General features: G+C 40.7%; 1 protein-coding gene across 13 annotated transcripts in view; it reads right to left on the bottom strand.

The window, feature by feature from the left end:
* LOC136442212 (probable voltage-dependent N-type calcium channel subunit alpha-1B) overlaps positions 1–19,166 on the bottom strand; it is a 152,241-nt gene that overhangs the window by 36,270 nt on the left and 96,805 nt on the right. For 10 of the 13 annotated variants that reach the window (XM_066438955.1, XM_066438965.1, XM_066438966.1 and 7 more), the window contains 14 exons: positions 18,444–18,556; positions 17,889–18,020; positions 17,273–17,345; positions 13,539–13,659; positions 12,147–12,215; positions 11,038–11,155; positions 6,507–7,046; positions 5,777–5,856; positions 4,486–4,576; positions 3,839–3,968; positions 3,221–3,280; positions 2,864–2,970; positions 1,967–2,066; positions 208–368 (listed from right to left, as the gene is read on the bottom strand). In XM_066438955.1, the coding sequence (XP_066295052.1) occupies positions 208–368; positions 1,967–2,066; positions 2,864–2,970; positions 3,221–3,280; positions 3,839–3,968; positions 4,486–4,576; positions 5,777–5,856; positions 6,507–7,046; positions 11,038–11,155; positions 12,147–12,215; positions 13,539–13,659; positions 17,273–17,345; positions 17,889–18,020; positions 18,444–18,556 (1,895 nt within the window). The remainder of the gene's footprint in view (positions 1–207; positions 369–1,966; positions 2,067–2,863; positions 2,971–3,220; positions 3,281–3,838; positions 3,969–4,485; positions 4,577–5,776; positions 5,857–6,506; positions 7,047–11,037; positions 11,156–12,146; positions 12,216–13,538; positions 13,660–17,272; positions 17,346–17,888; positions 18,021–18,443; positions 18,557–19,166) is intronic. The other 3 variants (XM_066438961.1, XM_066438963.1, XM_066438964.1) reach the window with 3 other exon arrangements.

The raw sequence follows: 19,166 nt of genomic DNA, 5'->3' as shown, positions 1-19,166 counted from the left end.
AGACAAAACGAAAAACAAACCTGTACAATTCTGGGAATTCTTGTAAGACGGGGGTAAACTATACTGTTAGGCTCGCCCCTGAGGCGTCGCCAAAAAAATCTCTATACACAGAGGTCAAAATAGCTTGTCATTTATCTTTATCCAGAGTGATTATCTCTATCTATACACGGAGGTAAGAAAGAGAGAGTGAAAGTGTCCAAGACTCACTGGCAGGATTCCTCCTTGTTCTTGGAGGCGTCGGTGCAGTAGTAAAACTTGCCCTTGTAGAGCTGCACGGCCACCACGGCGAAGATGAATTGGAACAGCATGTAAACAATCAGGATGTTGATGACGTTCTTGATGGAGTGGATCACACAGTCAAACACAGCCTGGAGAGGGGCGGAAAGTCCTTTGGTCAACATCACATCAACATCTACATTTCGATACCCCCAAATAGCCCAAAGGTAGCGTGCGTAGTCCAGTGGTTAGCGATCTTGCCTCTGGAACTAGAAGCCCCGGGTTCGATCCCGGCTGTGTCGCTCACCCGACATGCACGCTACCGGAAAGGGTCGCAGTCCTTAGGACCGTGGTCCACTGTTCATCGTGCTTGTCGAAAAGAGCTAGGGGAATTTCCCCGGTACAATGAACCTGTAAATACTGTACATAGCGTCTGTCTTCTCTGGTACGACCAGTGGAAGATTAGCTCATCTGTTCATTGAGTTCATTTGAGCTAAACTTGTTCGAGGTCACTTTCCTTTTTTCCCCTTCAGGGGCAAAGTAGGGGGGGAGTTGAGGTCCTGGGCTAAGGCGGGCAGGCCTCCAGCCTGGAGGATAGTGGGGGATAGTACGGGGAAAGAAGGAGTGTTTGTATGTGTCGGTTTTTGCGTAGATAGTGTGAAACTTGAGGTGGTGGCTCCCTCGGATGCGCCCCTGAGCTGGTTTGAGTAACCTGTCGGTGTCTATGTTGATATGGTTGTTAACTAGTTTGTAAAAGAAGGTGAGGCGGGCGTTCCTCCTCCTTTCAGAGAGAAGGCGCCACTGCAGGTCGTTGAGCATTTGTGTCATGCTGCTAGTCCGCCGGAAGTCATTTAGGGTCACATGGGCGGACCTGTGCTGGACATCAACATCATATTCATAGAAAGAAACACACTGTGTGCGTGTGTTTCTTTCAATGAATTCCTGTGTCATCCATAACCACTACGAGCCCCCCTTCTCCCTCTGTCAGTGCCGCTCATTTTGTCCCGTAGGTTTAAACAGTTTGTGACACATGAGAAAATTGTTGAAATGCAATATATTGAAAATGAACATAAAATGTAGTAGTTTATCACAAATACTACGCCTGATATAAGGAAATGAACCAGTTGCTATTATAGGATATCTACTTTGATATCTTTAACCTACTTTGTACAATATCACTCTAATGTACACTTCGTTGTCAGCATTACTGTAAGACACTAAGGTAGATCGATACAGTAGCCTTGGTTGGTGCACTTTGTACTTGTGGGCCTTCGTAATTTTTAGGCCACGCCCCGGACCGCCCCGACCGGCCCGGAATTTACAGAACACCGGCATGTCAACACAGCAATCACCGGGACAGGCCCGAGAAATATGATCTCTGTATGTTTACAAACACTGAAGAAGGCGGCCGAGACTTCAGTGTTCCATTTCTGCTCCAGCTGGTGGCTGTTTAATGGACTATTCCGTTCATCTGCATAAAATCCACTGACAAATCAGTACTGTTAATATATCAATGGGCGGAATCTACTGTACTTAAGAGGTGAGCAACCTGCACCAAGAGGTTAAGAGTTTGAATACCGGTCATTGTTGCTCACCCAACTTGCATGCCACCGGACAGGGCAGCAGTCCTTATTAGGATGGGACGTTAAGTCATAATCCGCTGTTCATTGTACATTACATTAGTTAACCCCCACATCAAAGAACATTATACGATCCAAGAAAAGCTTAGAATTATGCATGTCAAAGTTACCTTGAGTTTCGGCAGTCTCTTTATAGATTTCAGCGGTCTGAGCACTCTCAACACCCGAAGTGTTTTGATAGTGTTCAGATTTCCTCCTCCTCCTTCCCCACTGGAAATCAAACAACATTAAAAGATAAAACAACTCCAAATAAACACAGAAATTAGCTGTCAGTAGTACAATTCATTCTACTGCTGACAGGATCATCCTGTCAGCAGTGCAAATTTCTCTACTGCTGACAGGATCATCCTTTCAATAGCCTTGGGCAAAGGTATATAAAGGTTTGATGTAAATGATTTAGTTTTAAATTCAATGATAATGAAATATTTCATACCACAATACGTTTTGAAGCCTAGTAACAATTGTGAATATGTATTATATCATACTTCAAGGCTGTACGGTTTTTAAACAATTCTTATGATGTGTTGTCTATGGATTGTCAGAAATGACGAAGTTGTGCTTGCAATGTTCTTTCTTGAAGTTAGATAAACCATTCATTCATTCACATACCATTGGTCAAGATTTATGTAAATCATGTAGTCATTACTGTGAGGAGAGCAAATCAGCACCAAGGCCACAAACTACACCCATGTGAAATCAGTGGTAGAAGAGAGATCTTTTCTGATTGGTTCAAATGTCACATGAGAATGTGTGTGTCTTATCCCAATTTTCATTGGTCCAGATTGAAGTGAATCATGATGTTATTGCAGTGAGAGCAAATCAGCACCAAGGACACAAACAGATCTCAGGTTAAAAACTGGAAGCTTTTCTGTGGTATCAAAGAGGCCCACAAGCAATGTGCATCTTCAGGATAGCAACACATATCAAATTTCATCACAATTCAATTATTATTCTGTTTCTTTACCAACTAAACTAAGAAGCTGAGACAACAACTGATGCGGTCTTACCCGTATGCAAAGGCGACCAAAGCTCCTGTTACAACAACAGCATCCAGAAAGTTCCACAGGTCCCTAAAGTAAGCACCCTTGTGTAACACCACTCCCATGTCAATCAACTGAGGAACAACCAATCAGAGCAGGCAATTAAGATTTGATTAAGGAAATAAATAGTCTAAGCATAATCTTTACTGTTCAGCAGAATGAATCAGAGTGCCTTCTTGCAGTGTTTGGGATATAACATCTACTATATAGTACTAAACACAATTCCACCAGGGTACATAATTCAGATTAAGTTTAATGGAAGTTACACATTTCAGTTACAACTTTGTTCAGAGATGATACTTAGTGGTTTGCTTGTTTCCATACCTTGATAGTCATCTCAAAGGTGAATATCCCAGTGAAAATGTAGTCAAAATATTTCAGGATCTGCAACAGAAGAAGAAAGATACTATTCTAATAAATGAACAATGACTTGTATCTTTCCAATTTTCATAACATTTATGACTTTTCATAACATTAATAATTTATCAATGTTTTCATTTTCAGAAGGTTCTCCCACCACCCATTTTTTTATACAACAGAAATATCATTAGCAATATTAGTAAGATTCTACAAAATTATGTGTAATGGTAATTATGCAACTTGGTTCCTCATTAGCATAACTCACATTCCATTGTATTCACCTTTTCTAAAGCTACCTAAACATCCAATATGACATCCATAGCATTTACAGTAAGGGAAATATGAAGTTGCTTCTAGTCCAGAGTGCACATTGACTATTGATTAGCATTTGCCCACCATTTGTGAACATTAGTCATCCAGGAATTAAAGAACGATATTTCAATGCAACCTATACCACTGGATTACAATTTGAAAATTAAACATTTCAGATACTTTTCCTGATATTTTCATATTGTAATCTAGTGGTATAGATTTGATCAAAACATTATTCTTAACGAAATCTAATCAAAAATTAGTACTTACATCGTTTCTCTGTGAGACTTTATTGACAGGATCCTCGGCTGCTAGTGTGATACTGCTGCAGACGATAACGAACATGATCGCGGGATCGAAGAAGCGCAGGTTGATGATCCAATGGGCAGCAAGACGGACGCTATGGACAAAAAAGGAGCATCTTGGTTAAAAGGTGAAATAAACAAGAGTTTGATAGAATGAGGCAGCACTGAAATTTGTGTTAAAGACAGTGTTAAACAAACTGTTTATCACTAAAAAAGAATGAAAGAGTCCCTTGAGTGGTCTCTACCTTGACAGATTTGATTGTATTTGCAACTTAAACTTATGATAATCCTAAATCATGCTTGACTTGAGACTAGAGAAACCTACTTTCCAAGCAGAGGATGGGTTCTGGCTGGAATTTGACATGTTCTTAGGCATTTTTGTAAGGCTTTCTACTTTGTCATGTTTGTAGAGTTTGCAGGGTTTGTAGAAAAAAAACGAAACATGCCGAAGTAGAAAGCCCGACAAAAACACCTAAAACACGTCAAAAACCAGCCGGAACCCCTCCTCTGCTTGGAGAGTAGGAGAAACCAGGACTTCACATAGGCAAGCAAGTAAGAAAATCATGTTTATTACACTGTTACATGGAAGAAACCCAATTTGAATGGACTTACGGATTAGTGGTGGAGAAGATGAACATGGAACTATAAGGCACCATCGGTTTGGGTTCCCCGTATTCCTCTTCATGCTCTGCTTTTTCTCCATCTGTCATAGAGCCAGACAGCATACACATTTAGAATAATACACTGTTAGGCTTGCCCCTGAGCCGTCGCTAAAAAGGTCTTAAACATGTCGAGCAAAGGTGCTGACAAAAGACATGCCATTGGCCGAGATGAGAGTAAATCATGTTGTTCCTGTTGTGAGAGCGAATCAGCACCATGGACAAAAACTGGACACCAACAGGACATACTGTGACACGCTAATACTGGCACAGTTAAAAAACTGAACAGCCCCAACTCAAATCTATCATGTATTGATGAATGTGTCACAATGACATCTAAAGAAGAAAATATCCTATTTTATTTTCAGTCACAAAAACTACACACAGCAAATCAGCTATACAAGAAACACAACTGAAGCATCTAAATTCTAAATGTGCCAGTTTTACACCCTAGCACTGCAACAAAAGCCACAAGAAAGGGCAAGATGTTATAGGACCACACAGCTACATGTAAGGAGGTCTAGAAGACAGAGTGAGGGAAGGAGCGAGTGAGGAAACAAAGGAGATAACTAAGAGATAGGACCACACTGCTAAGAAGGATATCTAGAAGACAGAGTAAGAGAAGGAGGGAGTAAGGAAAAAAAGGAGATAGGACCGCATTGCTAAGGAAGACGTCTGAAAGACAGCGAGGGAAGGAGGGGGTAAGGAAAGAAAGAAGATAACTAAGAGATAGGACCACGCAGCTAAGAAGGACGTCTAGAAGACAGAGCGAGGGAAGGATTGTGTGAAGAAACGAAGGAGATAACTAAGAGATAGGACCACACGGCTAAGGAAGACGTCTGAAAGACAGCAAGGGAAGGAGGGAGTAAGGAAAAAAAGGAGATAACTAAGAGATAGGACCTCACAGCTAAGGAGAATGTCTTGAAGACAGAGCGAAGGACGGATTGAGTAAGGAAAGAAAGAAGATATGTCAGAGATACATGTAGGACCACGTAGCTAAGAAGGACATCTAGAAGACAGATGGAGAGATGGATTGAGTGAGAAAACAAAGGAGATATGTCAGAGATAGGACCACGTAGCTAAGAAGGACATCTAGAAGACAGATGGAGAGATATATTGAGTGAGAAAACAAAGGAGATATGTCAGAGATAGGACCTCGTAGCTAAGAAGGACATCTAGAAGACAGATGGAGGGAAGGAAGGAATGAGGCAACAAAAAGCGTGGAAAAAGAAGCGTCCCATTACCACCATCCTTAGCGCCTCTCCTATCACCATGCTCATCTGTCTGCATGGACTTACCAAACTCATCTCTCTCATCACCATCCCTGCAGACAGAAAGAAACAAAAGACATGAAAACTCACTGTCATAGACAAAAAATTCAAACACACCTGTATTAAATGAGGAGTAAAAAATCTAACGAAAGGACATTTCTTACAAATATGTTTGCTGCAATGTATCTCTTACTTTTTCATTCTCATAACTTACTTTAAGAAGTTTTTGCAACTTACAATAATCATTCTTTAAAACATTGTTAACAACTTGGAACAACATGTAACATGACACTTTCAACAAACAGTGGAGTCAAATGGATCGGAACACCACACAAGGGTCAGAGGTCACCAACAACACAATGTATATGTCTAATGAATGTTAGGGTTGCCCTTTTTGAAAGGTTTGTTGAGAAGTACATATGGAAGACCCCGAAACACTACCTTTATCAGCTAGGATTTGAAATCTTTTTATTGTAACTAAAATTATGTAAACAGTGCAATCTGTCAAAACTAAGAATGTGGAGTTATGACGACCTCATCTTTAAGATGAAAACATGGCCATCTTGAACTGTTTCTGTCAGATTTTTCAAGAGGGACTACGTGGACTTAGTGTGCCTCTCTAGGAAATGAAAAATCCGACTAGGTGGAAGGTCAAGATGTGGCTAAACAGGGCAGGAAGTCAAAATAATGGGTCAATATTAACCGTCTTTTGTGACGTCTTCTGCCTTGTAACGTGTCTATGCCACTGTCTGTGACGTCCGTGTCTTGGTCGTTGGGCTGGCGGCGGCGGCGGCGTTTCCGCTGGTCGTCGTCCGGCGTCCTGCCGATATCCCTCCTGCTCCTCTTTCCCGCGGGGTCGTTCCTCGCATCAGAACTACTTCTGTCTCTCCTCCGAGGCCCCATCCCACCGTCCGCGCTGGAGTCGCGGTTCCTGCGGTTCCCGTCCATCCGTGGGTGACGGGGGCCTGCGCGGCCGTCGGGAGGCAGGCTGCCATCACGGCCGTCACGCGAAGACTGCCGGCTGGACCTAACCGGATTGTTCCTCTGGAATTCCTCGGGTATGTTACTCGGAGGCCGCCGGCGGGGGCGGTCCCTACGCGATTGTCTCTCCTGCTGGGCCCTTTGATCGAGCGGGGAGCGACCGCGAGTCCTGTCACCCCCGCGACTTTGCGAGCGGCCGCGACCGTCCACAGTGTCGTGGTTGGTTTTAGGCGAGTTGTCCGCTAACTTTTTCTTGTCCTCTCTGTATAATTGCATAGATTGGTCATTGGTTACACTGGGATTAGTGGCACCACACAAGCCATGCAGACACTTCTCCTACAGAGTGTTTTGAACTTAAATACTCACTATTAGTAAGCATTTACTGCAAAAGCCAGACTCATGTAAAGACTTTAGCAGTTAGAGATGCAGAGATCTAAATCACATGCAAGGCTTTTATCTAAAAAAAGACCCACTGCAAACCATGCAACGAACTTTAAAGATTGTAGCTCTAGCACAAAATTGAAACCAGGGTTTAGTTTATAAAATAAAGAGTGTGCAATAATAAGAATAAAATCTTTTTCTCAGAATTTGAAGCAGAAATTAAAAAAAAGAGCCAGCCAGTATCATGCATTTCATGCACTAAACACCAGGCTTTTATCAAATCATACCATCAAAGAAGGCAACAATTTGATCTAATATCTACTGGTCACATGCCACAATACTCCTGGACCAATTTAAATATAATTGACATTTGGCTAAGAAATGGTTGTCATTCAGAGTAGGCCCATAGATGTTAGTCTTTTTTTAGTATGGTAGTTTCTTGACAGCAGGGCTCCAGAGAAAGAGAGAACTTCAGAATGTAGTTTTCGAGGTGCTGAACATTTTCAGGCCATACTGAGGCTTCAAGACTGCTTGGTTTAAGGTATCATAAGCAGGCTATATTTTCTCAAGTGTGGTCAAGGAATAAGAAAGAGACTGATCATCGCTAGTACCAAAGATTCAGTTGACTGACTTGGAAGACTTTATTGTAAATTCAAACCATGTTCACATTGAGCATTGTCCGGTCCATGTTGACACTACGGATAAAATCTAGCTATTGTGTAATAACTATAGGCAATCCAATGTTGGTGAGGAGTTAAAGGCTAAAGAGATATTTCAATAGAAATGTATATGTTTATGATGGTGTCACCTAATGTGTATGGTGAATGATGTACGAGGGTAATAAACGTGCACAGGCGACATGACAACAAAGTATATAGACAACACAAAGACAGTCAGAATGGCTTCAATACTTCCCAAAAGAAACTCTCCTTGACTTAAGGAACAATCAAACTGTATCTACAACAAAACCAAAAGATCCCCGGCCCTATTATCAAGTAAGCGAATTGCAACAGGATCCGGCAACCATAGTAGCAGATATTTGCAACACCACACTACCATATAATTTGGCAAAAAGAAGCAAGTGGGCTAGAAAGTAATGATGCCTGCTTTGCAAAACCCCAGACAAACATATGTGTGACGAAACAGTTTGCAACTCGGCAAAACAGGTTACATAAACTGTATTTTGCATCACAAAAAAGTTCAAAACGTATCACAGGTTGACATGACACAAAGGGACACACTCACATTTGTTATTGAATAAATCGTTGAGTATTGCATAAGAATGGGGACAGGAGACATTTTTCTTTAGGAAATCCAAATTTTAGTTGCTTCCTCTTAATTTCCTTGGTGGCAAGGCAGTATCAAAATTGCCAACAGATGATCTTTGGAACTGGTTGGCCCTTTTGATACTGTCTTGCTACCGATAGATCTGCTTGGAGATCTGCTTCCTTTGACAATTCTCACTATTGACGTTCAAAGGTGTCTTTTCCTTGTTAAAGTGCATGCCCTAAAATCCTAAATCTACCTGTGTTTAAGATCAGGTACAGGAAAAAATTGTTTATAACACAAATCTTTCAAATGTCCAAAAATAGAAAATATGTTGATAAGTTGTAAAATCTAAAATAGACAAAGTCATTTGCGTATCAGAGGCTTCGAAATCGTATGTATCAGTGATCAGACTTCCCAGCATCCTCGTTGAGATTAAATGCCCATTTCCAACATTTAAGTTAAATCAAATTAAAGCTGTTAAGTACAATTAGGCTCACCCCTGAGGTGTCGCCAAAAAAATGTATAACATGACTTGGATGCAAAGTATACAATGTATGTGTTAGCATGCATTGTATGGAGGGTGAAATAATAGATATATTAAAGGAAACTGTTTGTGAGAGAAATGGATAATGTATAGAACCACTTTAAGTCTTGTATGGACCGTTGACAATGATCACATGCAAACATGGATTGACAAATGTTAATTAAGACACCAATCTCAACATATAACCTGAGGGGGTCCCACAAAGCATGGCATTTTAGATCGTCAAAGATCAACGATAAGTATAAAACTACACAGAGACAATACAGCCCGCTTAATTCAGACCACAAACAAGCAGGTTAGTTATTAGGAAGCCAAAAAGACGGAGTGAGGAATTTCATCAGCAACCGAAAAAGCGCAGCGTTAGTTTTTGTAGCTAGAGGAGAAAGTATGCCAGAATTGTTTTAAACATTAACAAAAGGTAAAGGAGTATTGGATCCACTCTGTAATATACACACTTTGAAGAAGGCATCACCATATACATGTATTACCTGCCGGAGTCCGGCTGAAAGAGTCTAATAATTTAGTATGAGGTATTCCATCCCTATTTTTGGCAACCTGAGCCTGTTCACTAGGGGGCCCAGGACGGAACCTTGGGGTACAAATGTTTCATTTTGCTTAGTTTCCTTTATAACCTTATGAAACATATTGTGTAATTGTTTTGCGACTTTGCTTACAAGACTACTAGTAGAAGCATGCATATGGTGACACCTTCTCATAGACAATGAAAAAAAACACAGGGTAAAACTAGTCTGAGTTTTGCAAGGGTTTTCAGCTAACAGCTTTGAGGATTTATGAACTGCCAGCTGTCTTAGTCGTAACAAATTACCCATAAAAGGTCATTGCGTAACATAATCATCTGCAACAGGCCCCTCTGGAAGCATTACGAAATAAAAACTCTCAAAGGCAATGCACCGTGACAGCATCCTACAGATTTCATGGGTCACTATCTATTTAATGATAATTATCATAGCAGACGACCTTCAAAACTGAAACTCTGTCGTAAAAAATTTGTTTGAAACAATTGGTATAAGGCCAACTGAATTGAATTGAACCCGATTGAATTAAATTGAATCTTGTACATGTTATGTATGACATACTTATTAGAAAACCCTGTGAATCTCATACTGGAGTAAAAGAAATTTATCCTGTTTTGCAATAAGCATTTCATGACATATGTTCACAATTTTGACATAGGTTCGTAATTTTCAATATTTTCATGTCATGAGTAAAACCTATTCTAAATCTTTCATTGCGTGGCAGTTCTACGAAAGTTTCACATCAGCCTCTCTATAGGATTGTCCAAATTTGCAAATGTTGCAAGATTTTTATTTCATGTTGGGTCAGTGTCAAAGACCAAAGTCTGAATGCAACTGTACCAGTGTCATCCAAGTTTGTTCTGCCACTTAGAGTTTTCAATATCTTTTTTCATGGCAGTTTCAAATTGAAAACCTTCAAAATAGTCTCTGTTATGGCTAAAAGCCCTTGCAAAGCCCTCGCTATTTAAAAAAAAAAAACATCCAGTAACATTTATTAAGTTTTGAAAGAATTAACATCTACTAACATTATTCCACCAGGGTACATAATTCCACCACCCTGAAAAGATACATCCAATTAGATCTCCAACCCAACGTCCCCCTGCCTGAGTACATTAATGCACTCCAGACCTGTATATCGAAACTGTACATACAATGTACTGGGGGGATGCTGCACTAGAGATCTCTCAAACCCACTGTTTCTCAAAGTGGTGGATCTATATAACCCAGCGGATTAATGTTAATGGAGGTTTAAGCCTCTGTCACACTTGTGCGTATATACAAGCCGGCATAAGTTGCGTATTAACATATTTTGGTTTAGGTTAAGTTTGCAGTCGAAGAAGTAATTTCTTTGGTTTGATACCCAGACTGCACAACGGTGGGTCAAAGCAGAGAACAACTTCCTCCCCACAAAATTCATCTAAACCAAAAAAATACTGCGGAACATGAGCGCACTTGAATATACGCACAGGTGTGACAGGGCCCTAACATTGAGCTTTGAAAGGATGAGGTTAAGGATTACTTACAAAGCTATAACGGTGGTCGGGCCGCGTGGAGCGCCAGATGTGGGGCTGAAGTCTTTCAGCTCCTCCTTGATCTTCTGTTCTCGAGCTTTCGCTTTTTCGTCCTCATCTTCTACGTCCCCTGAAGGAATAGAAAGACTCTTAAGTTTGTACACAACAAGGTGATTTATTCAACGAACGTTTCGTCGACCGTCTGTCAACTTCTCTTCTCCGCAAGCTCCGAAGAGACCTAAGTTTCCCGTCTATTTCACAGACAACATACACACAATTAGGGTAGTGACCTCACCGCCACGTACCGAGGAAGGAATAGCCACGAATGAGTTCGCAGGGGGTAGGAACGAAGGGTCAAAGGGCAACAGGGGAGGAATCATTAGGGTCAGGATAGGGGTCATGTGATTTGTCTGCTCAGCCGACGGGAAACGTGACTTCCTCAGGGCAATTCTGACTGGCTCACATTGCACTGCAGCTAGGTGTCGCTGCTTACAGATGGTTCCAAAACAAGGAGTTGTAAAAGTTGAAAAATCGGCAACCATTAAAAAGCTTATCCATGCGGATCAACATCCATGGATCTTTAAGCTGGAGTTCAATCCTAGGGTCAGCTCCAGCTTGGACATGTTGTATTGTAAGGGACTGCATTTACTATTTTGGATGGTGATGTAAAGCCAGCGGGCCTGTGTATGAGGGAGCTTTAGGCATTAGCCTCAAGCGGCAAACCTCTGCACAAAAACCAATCCAACACACTTATCGAAAAGAGTGGTGTTCAGTGCTGCACAGGCCTGGCATTGATGCCAGACTGACCCAGCATTTTAGGCATTGATGCCATCTCAGTCCAGTTCCCTGGGTAATTTGGCATCAATGCTACCTTACTGTGATGATTATTAATCATCATTTATCATTCTGGCTCCTCAGACTGTAGCAAAGTCTGATCTTCTTTCCCTGACAAGAAATGTCTCCCTACTCAATCTAAAGGTGGAGCAGAACTAATTACCGTGACAGGAAATGGCATCAATGGGGCACACTTCTAAGTTTGGGACTGATTTTTTAATCTATCTAGCCACTATTTCAAACTTATGTCTTCAAAAGTAGTGTTTAAAAGTTTGCTCATTACTTACCTTTTGTGATTTCTTCGGCATTGGCCAAGTTGTCGACAGCAATGGCCAAGAACACATTCAGTAGGGTGTCTGTTCAGAAGTGTCAAGGACTTTTCTTACAATATTCTGCCTGTAGGTTTATATATTGTGTATAGCGTTTTGTGAAAATCAAAGCAATTCAGTTGCATATGCATATGCATGGCACTGTATTGCTTTAATCTGTTAGTTGATTGGACAATAAAATTGAATTGAATGTTCTTTGTAGATCATCTCTCATAAGGAGGTGATTGGCTGAGACATTAACTGCTGAAAGAATTGATTGGCCAAAGGATGAATTACTATAAGATGATTGGCTTATTGACTTAATCATATCAAATGTAACAACATCCCAGCTACTTCAATAATTTTTGCAGGGAGGCAGACTTTTAAAGGAAAATTGAAGGTGCACTCAAATATATATGTTAGCGTTTCAATTATCTTCTTTCATTGTGGTAACGAATCCTTGACTACCAATAAATCAGTGACATTTACACTTGGAGTTCCCAAAGGTTGGCATAGTATGGAGTATCAACAGGGAGTTGAATATCAAAGGGCATCCATCAGGCTTTTATATATATAAACAAAGGCACTACACATTTCCAGGTAGCATCTCATGACACCTTTGAACAGTTTTTCTACTGTAACGTTACATATATTGAGCAATGACACCATGTTTCACTACTTTCTTTATGCAGTTGATTTTAAAGAAACTAGCATCTTCAAGAGCTTTGTATTTCATAAGTGGCGTCGTGTGGCATAACAGCTAGAACATTTGGCCGTCAAACAAGGGAACCCGAGTTTGATCCCAGTCTGGACATGTGCCCGGATGTTGTGCCCTTGGGAAAGGCACTTAACACAAATTCCCTCACTTCACTCAGGTGTACATGAGTACCTAGCTTCGGTTAGGGACGTCCCTCGGATAGGACATTAAATGGATGTCCCGTGTTTGGGGAGAGCCACACCCAGTGCACGTTAATGAACCCACCACACTTTTCGAAAAAGAGTAGGAGCATGCCCGGTGTGCGATAGTCCAAACCTTACAGTCTGGTATGGGTTGACATCTTGAAAAGGTGATAGTCACCTGTAATGTCAATCTTTCCACAAATGTGATAAAACTGAATAAAATTAAAATAAAAAAAGTGAAATGGTGATATAGCTGTGGCCTTTTAAATTCAAGGCAGATAAATCCCGAAGTAGTGAACAGGTACATGCTGGGAAGGATACAGTTATTACAAATTGGCATCAAACCTCATTATGCTGACTAACACTCATTACCTTTTTTTGGCTCAAAAGAGGCTAAAAAAATCCCTAAAACTGTATTCTGGGAAGGGAAACATCTCTTAAACAGCAACAGGTGCATACTGGGAAGGATACAGTTTCCGAACATTACGAGGATGATAAAGTAGGAGCTGTAGATCATTCCCTGCCCTTTGACTCCTCCCTTAGCCTTGATAGCAGCGTACATTACCTCGTTCCAATCCTCACCGGTCAAGATCTGCGAACGACAAAACATATCCACATCTGAGCACCGCTACTGTTCACCAGTGTGCTTAAATAACGAGTACGTTTGGTGGCAACAATTCTGTACGATAGTCTCAGCACCAAAATCAGCAATCAGCTCACACAAGTCAAGGGTGGTAAAAACATGATCAAACTTGTTCTGACAAACATGTGGCGCAGGACAGACCAAGGTGAAAGAAAAAAGTAATGGCCTTATGTCTCTCTAGGGACAAAGAAGATAAGTTACTTAAGTCCATTCTGTTGGTAAAAATGTTGTCATGAAGGTTGACCACTGCATGGAAACAAAGATTTCCACAAGTTTGCAAGCTTGGGCACTATGGTGAAACCCAACATTTCCTTGCTGTGTACACGGCTTTCCTAACCCCGTGTCACCAAGATTGGACACATGTGCACACAAAAGTGCACACAAAGTGTCCAAAGTTTCCCACCTTAGGAAACATCTCGTGCCGGGAATAATTAACCATGATAATAGAGACTTGTGAAGTGCGTGAAAATTTACCTCGAGCAAGGAGCGCCTTGCCTGAGTAATTGTTTAAACTTTTTGCCCTGGGTAAAATGACGTAAACCTATGATTTTTTAAAACCTCATTGTGTAAACCCATGATACGTGTCTAATTCGTTACATAATCGGGAAAGCCTAAAATACTGGTGCCAAACGATAACGCATTAAATGTGTGGCAAGGCGTTGTATTGAAAACAAAACGAATGCTCTCATGATTTCACTCTTATAAACATTGACGTATGGGTCGGAGTCGTTGATTAAGGAGAACTCCAGTATATTGCCTGCTTTGCGTTTTCATTGCAAACATTGGCGTCTCTTGGTGCAATTTTGACTCCCATTTGTCTGACTCTAAGCCTGAGTCACGTTGTAAACAAAGACAAGACGACGTACCCACGCGGAGTATAATTAGCATATCATTGTTCCCAAACCACAGAACTCGATATCTAACATTGAAGTTCTTGTTTCACGTCACTGCTGGTATAAAATATACGGGTGATTTGGGTTCGAAACCTTATCCCCAAACCTGGACCGTACGTCATCGACATAGCCTCTAAAAGGCCCCGAGGATGAGTGGGGATAATAGTAGAAATTGGCCAAATAGATCAAGGATTGAATAGTATGCTAAGGGAGTCGGCTACGGAGAGAGGGTTCAACTTGCAAGTAAATATTCTCACTGTAGCCGGCGAAGTTAGTTTATCATCGACCATTCGTGATCTTCTGTATTTGGGTCTATGATCTACGAGTTGATTTGAATCTGTGCTTTTATGAAATAGTCATTTGCCCGTTGCAAAAATAAACACCGATTTGATGTGTATTGTGCTGTCTGGGCTTTTGTTTCTATGACAAGGGCGACAAAAAACTGAACGTAAATCTTATCTTTCTGTATTAATTTTCTGTACCGACTGTGATGTTCGTTCAAGTCACATGAATGTAGACTGCTATGTGTATCACTTTGATTAATAGAAAGATTAACTACGTCACACGCGAACTATTATCGACATAGGTCCGTGTCTCCGTAAAACACACACACATACATCTAACATGTTCACCTTGCACTGAATGGCGTCCATTGCCTTTTAGTAAATGTTGTTTTGGAACATGACATGTTATATATTTGACTTGATGTATTCTAATTTCCTCGCCGGTTATATCGTCGATAGAACGATTTACTTGCAACTTTTACTGTTAACCTACTAATTTATCAGGCTGTCGTCATTATTCATAAGACACGGCCGCATGTTTTAACACCGTCCTTGGCAGGTATTGTTAATCTGTGAAAAACTAGTAATCAGGCTGCTCAAATCTGAATGTATGCAATAGACATACACGGTGTTTCACAAGTAATTATGTCTGTGTCAATGCAAATTCTAGTAAAAAAAGGGACATCCAATAGTATTTCTCGGTTAGCACGTGGTTTAAAAAGCAGGGACCAATCAAGGTTCTTGTCACCATTTTCAAATCTTTCAGTTTGTATTTGAGATGTGCAGATGTGTGTTGTTGCTATCTCTGTGTCTGGATACTAGCGTGGGTTATTTGACTCCTGCCTGGGATTATTTTGAGCCTGGTTTCTATTCTACGACAAGACTGATGCACGGCGTTTGAACACAGAACATCGCGACAGGAATCTACCTTTGTGACTTCCTTGTAAAGCCACGGAGATTATATGGACAAATGACCTCCTTGGTAAAGCAAGACAGTCTGGACTTTTGACTACGGCTTCGCCCCGGACTTTTCAACCCGTGTCGGATGAAGAATGTGGACATTGCAGCGGCGTGTCTGGATACAGTAAAGCAACGAGCGACGAGTCATACGGACCGTGCGGCTAGGTTTTAGCCTGACACTACTGCGCCACTGGACAGTTCAGCCTGACTACCTCAGTTCGATGAAAACGATGACTTTCTGCCTCTAGAGGGCAGCAGTTAGACAGAATTGTAGACAACAACATTTGAAATCCATGTAGAATTCGAACTTATCAATGCATGTAGCTGTTAACCTAATAGATTTGTTAGAGTTTTGTACATGTTTCGAACTAATGTTAAATGTATCTGTATTCTTTTGTTAATTTTCATTCAGACACTTCGTACGTTTTCACCTTTTGTCTTGGTATTGTTAGCTTAGTCTGTGTGTAACTGTGAACGTTTTAAAAGACTGCATGTGTAAATGTAAATGTATGTAATTGAGAGAATGTATCGGCTGGAATGTATTGGTTGTTGTTCATCTCTAATTAAGTGAATAAAATGTCAATCTTTACGAGCAATGATTCCGTGTGCTTTCGGTATGACGAGGTGGTATAAGGCAGGGGGCTGGGAGGGGGCAGGGGGGTGTCCCAGGGGCGTAGTAGCATAGCAACGACGCTACTTTCAATGACAAAAGGTGTTTTGAAGGAGTACCCGGATGTGTCTGGACGGGCCGCGTGGTTAGACCAACTGGGGAGATAATTAGGTGATAATTACGCGATAATTGCTGCTAAATTATGCACCACTCGTTGGCACACAAAGGCCGACACATGTAATTTCCACACATGTCCACACGTTTACACACTTGTGCGCACAGGTTTTCATCGAAGGACACAAAGTGTACACGAAAGTGGTCCGTTTACACAGATGTGCATAGGTTCCCCAAAAGGGACACATCGCATTTTCACTGTGGGAACTCATTGAAACCCGTGGAAATTAGGAATTTCCTAGCAGGTATACACAGGTTTTCAACGTGGAAATCTGTCTGTTCAAGCAGTGGACATTATCAACAAAAGATATCTTCCTTTAACTAGATTTAGGCCATGAAATTATTTTTGCCCAAGGTTTTGACCATGATCAGGAAGCATGTTCAAGCATCAAGTCAAACTTTAAGACTCTGAGTTATGGACAATGATTTTGTTTCCACAGATCGGATTTTATTTGTTTACATTGAGTGTTGTCCACTTTTGCTTCCTGACTGAATGTAACATATTGTATATGCAGGGCTGCCTTGGAAATCAACTTTTACAAGTTGAAGGGGCATCCCAGCCATCTTGTGATGAAATAAATGAATCAATAAACTACATTGAATTTCATATTTGGTAAGAAAACTTATCAATGGTGCCATACCTGGAATACTGTCAGCAATGCTATTGGGAAGGTATCAAAGTTGCTTGCGGGCCTGCCATCGTCAAAGTTGAACCTGAAAAAGACAGAAAAAGTTTTTAACACAACTTTCTTGGTAACTGTAATGTTACCTGTAAATTATCTTTGGATAATCTGTAATGAAAATTCAATAACACTGATTTTTCAATTCTGCCATTCGATCTAAAACTGGCCCCTAATAGCACAATTCATTTTTCATTAGATATTAGATCTTTTCTACAGTCGAATAAAGATCAAATCAAATCAAATCTAAAAAAAAATAATTACTGGCCCAAAGCATTACTCCTACTCCTGTGTTACTGAAATACTGTATCTCGATGCAAGAGGTGATTGGCCCATTGACTGCTGGAAGATGATTGGCCAAATGATGAATTACTATGAGATGATTGGTCCATTGACTGCTAGAAGTTCATTGGCTCATTGATTGCTAGAAGATGACTGGCTCTTTGAATGCTAGAAACTGATTGGCTCACTGATTGCTAGGAGCTGATTTGCTCACTGATTGCTAGAAGCTGATTGGCTCAATGACTGATAGAAGATGATTGGATCTTGTATTGCTAGAAGACGATTGGCTACTTACTCTCCTCCAAACAGCTGCATCCCTAGAAGGGCAAAGATGAGCAGGAAGAGGAAGAGAAGGAACAACAAGCTGATGATGGAGCGCATCGAGTTCAGCAGGGAAATTACGAGATTACTCAGCGCTCCCCAGTACCTGGAACACAAACACACAACATGGGTTAAGGTGATGAAGTTTAGACATCGAGGTATGCCAATGACAGTCCCTCAAGCAACTGGATAAAATTTGAAAACGGTCATATGTTTCAGACAGCATTAGTCAGACTACATCCGCTGTCTTTCATACAAAATTGTAAGACTTAGTGCTTACTTTGAGTATGAAAGACAGTGGATGCTGTCGGAAATGTCTGACTGTTTCCAAATTTTATACCGTTGCTTGTCAGTAATGAGTAAATGTCATTTGGCAAACATGGGTAAAGGTCTTGGTGATTTTTAATCTATTTCTCTGCTTTCTAAGTTAAATTTTTTTACCAATAATTTGATGTTGATCTTTGACTAAAAGCAAGTATATATGTGACAGTAGTACAATTTTTATATATGTTAGGCTTAATTTTCTTACTTTGTTACTTTGAATATCCTGAGGAGACGCAGAGCTCGGAGTACGGAGATGCCGAAGGATTGTCCTGGTTTCAGGGTGGTCCAGACCACTTCAAATATGCTCCCAATGATGACCTGAATACAGCATATAGTTAATACATTTGAATGAAAGTTCATATGTGATTGTAATTGACATTATAAAGATGACATCTCCTCCCAAATTATAAAACTGACATTATAAAACTGACATCTCCTCCCAAATAGACCCCAAGCAGTTTGGAAATTTAAAAGGATGTTCGACTACACACTGTCTCATTGACCTGCTGAACTTCTTTTTCGCTGGGATCGAACGGAAAGCGTCAGCTGGCACGCTAATCCTTACTGACTTTTCTAAAGCTTTCGACCGGCTCCTTTAACCTGTGCTGACCTCACACTTTCATTCAGGTCACGTGACATAGGCTTTAGGGTCATTTCAACTTGAGGACTGCTTGTTTGTAAATGCTTTACTTTGTGTTCGGAAGTAGCGTATTAAATCTTTATCACACATAGGTCACTACACGGTATTTCCTTCAACAAGTCTTTCTTATTCTTCCCAATTCATTTTGTACCGTTTAAAAAGTTAACAATTTGCATCAAAATTGTTAGAACATCTATTCTGTGATACTCTGTGGACATTACAAACAAAACATCCAAAACGAAAAGGTTTTCCAAAGTCTAAAAAGTTATCACTTTGCATCAAGATTCT

This window comes from Branchiostoma lanceolatum, chromosome 9, assembly GCF_035083965.1.
Source record: "Branchiostoma lanceolatum isolate klBraLanc5 chromosome 9, klBraLanc5.hap2, whole genome shotgun sequence".
Lineage (NCBI taxonomy): Eukaryota > Metazoa > Chordata > Leptocardii > Amphioxiformes > Branchiostomatidae > Branchiostoma > Branchiostoma lanceolatum.
The sequence above is the reverse complement of the archived record's forward strand: the minus strand, read 5'-3'. Positions and strand labels throughout refer to the sequence as shown.